Source organism: Penaeus monodon, chromosome 42 (genome assembly GCF_015228065.2).
Source record: "Penaeus monodon isolate SGIC_2016 chromosome 42, NSTDA_Pmon_1, whole genome shotgun sequence".
Classification (NCBI taxonomy): Eukaryota; Metazoa; Arthropoda; class Malacostraca; order Decapoda; family Penaeidae; genus Penaeus; species Penaeus monodon.
In genome coordinates, this window is record NC_051427.1 from 18,107,838 (window position 1) to 18,111,634 (window position 3,797).

Below are 3,797 nucleotides of genomic sequence, written 5' to 3' on the forward strand. Positions count from 1 at the left end.
TAGTGGCAACCCCCCTCATACCCACACATCCCTACCGCTGTCCAACCCCCCCTCCCTCTCCACCCCCCCGCACGCCCCACTCGTGGAGCTGTAGCGAATGGCTACAACTGTTCTAGTTCAACGTTGGTAGCTCGTGGCACGTGCGACTAGGCATCACGGATCAGCCACAACACGGCAAGCAGTATGATAGGCAATTACTTATAAGAACAGACTTGTGTGTGATATGTACCATTCTTGTACCTTAGGCATTCTTACCACCTTCAATTCTTAACTTTTGAAATCTCATACATTTGCCCATATTATACAGCAGAGTAAGGGAATACGCGTAGGGGAATGAATACTCATGAGCCTATTTAAAATTGTAATACTAAAAACAAAATGCGGAACACGAAAACAAGAAACTTAACATTAAAATATAAAAAAAACAAAATAAAGTAATATCAGCAGCGCTCACTACGCGGCGGCACATCACAGACACTGGGGCATACAGATTATTGTCCGGGAAACATCACAGGTAGCACAATCAGGGGCGGAGAAGTACACTATATACGTAACCTGTGGCAATGGTACGGTGTTGGTGAGGACGGTGGAGACAGCTTCACCAAAAAAATGTGCCAGGCGATAAAGGCTGTGCGGAACCGTCTGGAGAAGCTCCGGTCGTCGCCGCCTGCTGTCTGGCCTCCGCCGTCTGCCTTCCTCCCTCCTGCGACCTCGAACGCCAACCCCAGCTGGTGCGAACCACCGCGACGACAGGTGGATTGGCAAACAAGCTAGGCCAGCTAGTAGCTGACTCGTCGCTGATCCACGCTCGGGGTGGATTGCAGGCAGGTTGCAGTAATGAGCGTTTCTCCGTACCGAAGCCACAGTGTATAAGATCTCCATGGGGTCCACGGCAGCAATACGCATCGTTCTAACGTGATCAGATGAAGATCCGTGCGGGTGCGAGTGTCGGCGCCAAACAAGGGAGGAAAATGAGGTGTGGGAATAAGGGCGAGAATGGCGCGCCACTACAACCACCTCCCCCCAGCTGCGACTCCGTCCCGGTGAGCAGCCATGACCTACGAGGTCATCATCGTCCCGTGACTCGCACTCTAGCCTGGCGGGTACCCGAAAGGTTGCGCTGGCGGCCCCGATGGACATCGTTGAGTACGTAGGCGGCTTCACGATGACGTAATGGGTTCGATGACACGAAAGCATCTTAATCCGTCGCCCCTGGGTTGTACGAGACGACGTCCTGACTTGAATGAGGAGAGCGAACTGGATAGCTTCGCCTGGGGACACATGCGGAGTACCGGTGGACGTCCTGGAGGCTGCATTGCTCTGGTGGAACGCCAGTGGGCATCATGGAAACTGCTCTGCTCTGGATAGTGACCATACACCTGCCAACCAAGCATACAGGTAAACATAGTGTACTGACCCTGCGCTACACATCAACGGTGTGATGTTTCTATCTGTATTGTGATCCCCTTACAAACAACCGCTTCTTTAGATGCTGCACCAATTACAAACATTCTTAAAAATATGCATAAAGACGGACCGTTTATAAACAAATGCTAGCTAGCTAAATAATTAATAAAAAGAAAATTACATAGGTCTGACAAGACCAAGTAAAAGTACATTCAGTGGGTCGTCTACATCTGACTCCACATCTGGCATGGGCTCCTCAACACCATCAGGAGTTACCAACCGACACTCACTATCAGTTCGGAAGGGTATAATCTGGTTCCTATGAACCCTATGTTCTGTTTGATTAACAATGTCTCTGAGGATGTACGACACTGGACCTACTTTTTTAATAATGCGTAGAGGGCCAATCCATCTGGAAGCCAAACCACCTGCCTTACCTGGTGCCTGCCGTTTCTTAATTACTAAAGAACCAATGGTAAGCTCTGGCGTGGCTTTCGTCTTGCGGTCAACCGCTTCCATGTTATCTTCTCTCACCCTTTGAGTACCAGTGACCGCAGCATCCCTGGCAGCAATGAGGTCTAACTGACGACCTCCAATGTGACCGGCACGCGTCCTGGTGATTCGTCATGCCAATAGGAAAGGTGCATTCACGCCCTGTGAGAAGGTAGAGAGGTTGGTTACAAACACTTCGATGAAAAGCGGAATTAATTGCCAATCTCACATATTCGACTCTGCTGCTCCAACTTTGCGGATCATTCTCGCACAAACTCGACAGACAGTCCTTAATAACACGGTTGCAGCGTTCGACTAAGCCATTACTAGAGGGGTTGTATGGCGTTGTATACCTAGTTTTGATGCCCATAAGGTTACAGACCTCACGGAAATACTCACCCGTGAATTCTCCTCCATTGTCACTGATAAGAGTCTGAGGAGGACCAAACAAAGTGACATAGTGGGCGATTAGAGCATCAGCAACGGTGTGGGCTTCCTTATCAGCCAAAGGAACCAATTGTACGAACCTGGTCAGCTCGTCTATGATACTCAAGATATACTTATCCCCATTACGTGCAGGAGGAAGCTCTATTAAGTCGACTGATACGCGCTCGAAGGGCTGGGTTGCAAGGGGAGTGGCTGCAAGCGGTGCTCTGCCTCTCGCGACACCCTTTCTTCGCTGGCAAGTTGCACAAGACTGGACATACTTCCTACAAAACTGCAAAGCATTGGGGAACCAGTAATAATCTTGCAGCCTTTTATAAGTGCGGTACACACCAGGGTGAGCTGCCGTGCTGCTACTGTGTACAATCTTCATGGCTGCGTTTCTAACTTTAGGTGGCAATACTAGCTGGCTCACAAGACCTGAAGGGATGTCTCTTACATGATACAGCACCCCATCCTTTAGTTCAAAATCGTCCAGTGAAGCTGGAATCCTTGCTCTGGGTAAACCTTTCCTTCAAGGAACTCTATCAAACTCCGGCAAATTGGGTCCTCCAGTTGCAAGACCCTGAAGGCTAGCGGGTCGACATTTGTGAGGTCAATTGCTGCAACGGCACGTGACAACAAGTCAGGGACGGCATGTATAGCTCCCTGCTTATAAACAATCTTGCAATCGTAAGATGCAATCTCATGACTCCACCTAGACATGCGAGCGGACTTGGTTGGCCGTTTGAAAATAAACGTTAGGGGACGATGGTCCGTATATACCTCGAAGGGCCGCCCATACACATATGCATTAAAAGCACGTATGGCCTCTACCACTGCTAGTGCTTCGGCGTCAGTCGCCGAATACCTTATCTCAGGTCCACGCAACTTACGGCTGAAGTACGCCACCGCATGAGGAATACCGTCCACCTTCTGTATGAGGCAGGCACCTACAGCAACGCCCGAGGCATCGGAATGGATTTCGAAAGGGAGATCGAAATCCGGCCTTCGTAATACAGGTGCACTGACAAGAGCCTCCTTCAATTTTTCAAATGCCTGTTGATGAATATTAGTCCACTCGAACTTACTGTCCTTGCGCGTGAGAGATGTTAAGGGGGCAGCGATAGTCGCATACCCTTCAATGTTGCGTCTAAAGAAGCCGCTTGCTCCGAGGAAGCTGCGAACCTCTTTTACGCTGCGTGGAGTCTGCATCTCATTTATTGCCTTCACCTTCGCTGGGTCTGGGGCCACCCTTCGGCTGAAACAACAAACCCAAGTAGCTTTATGCTATCCATAGCAAAACTACATTTGTCGACATTCAATTTAAAACCAGCTTCCTTTTAATAAAGCCAGGGTCTCTGCCAGATCGCTCATGTGCGTGTAAAATCGAGGGAATGGATGACCACATCATCAAGATAGGCCAGGGTATGCTTACCTAAGGTAGGTGGACAGTATGAAGTTAATCATACGCT

General features: G+C 49.5%; 1 protein-coding gene across 1 annotated transcript; it reads right to left on the reverse strand.

The window, feature by feature from the left end:
• Positions 1-95: 95 nt before the first annotated feature.
• On the reverse strand, positions 96-2,012 carry LOC119599001. The gene is made up of 2 exons (XM_037948742.1): positions 1,942-2,012; positions 96-1,379 (listed from the first exon to the last, which is right to left on the reverse strand). The coding sequence occupies exon 2, from the start codon at positions 1,195-1,197 to the stop codon at positions 469-471; it is 729 nt and encodes a 242-aa protein (XP_037804670.1). The 5' UTR covers positions 1,198-1,379; positions 1,942-2,012; the 3' UTR covers positions 96-468.
• Positions 2,013-3,797: the final 1,785 nt, after the last annotated feature.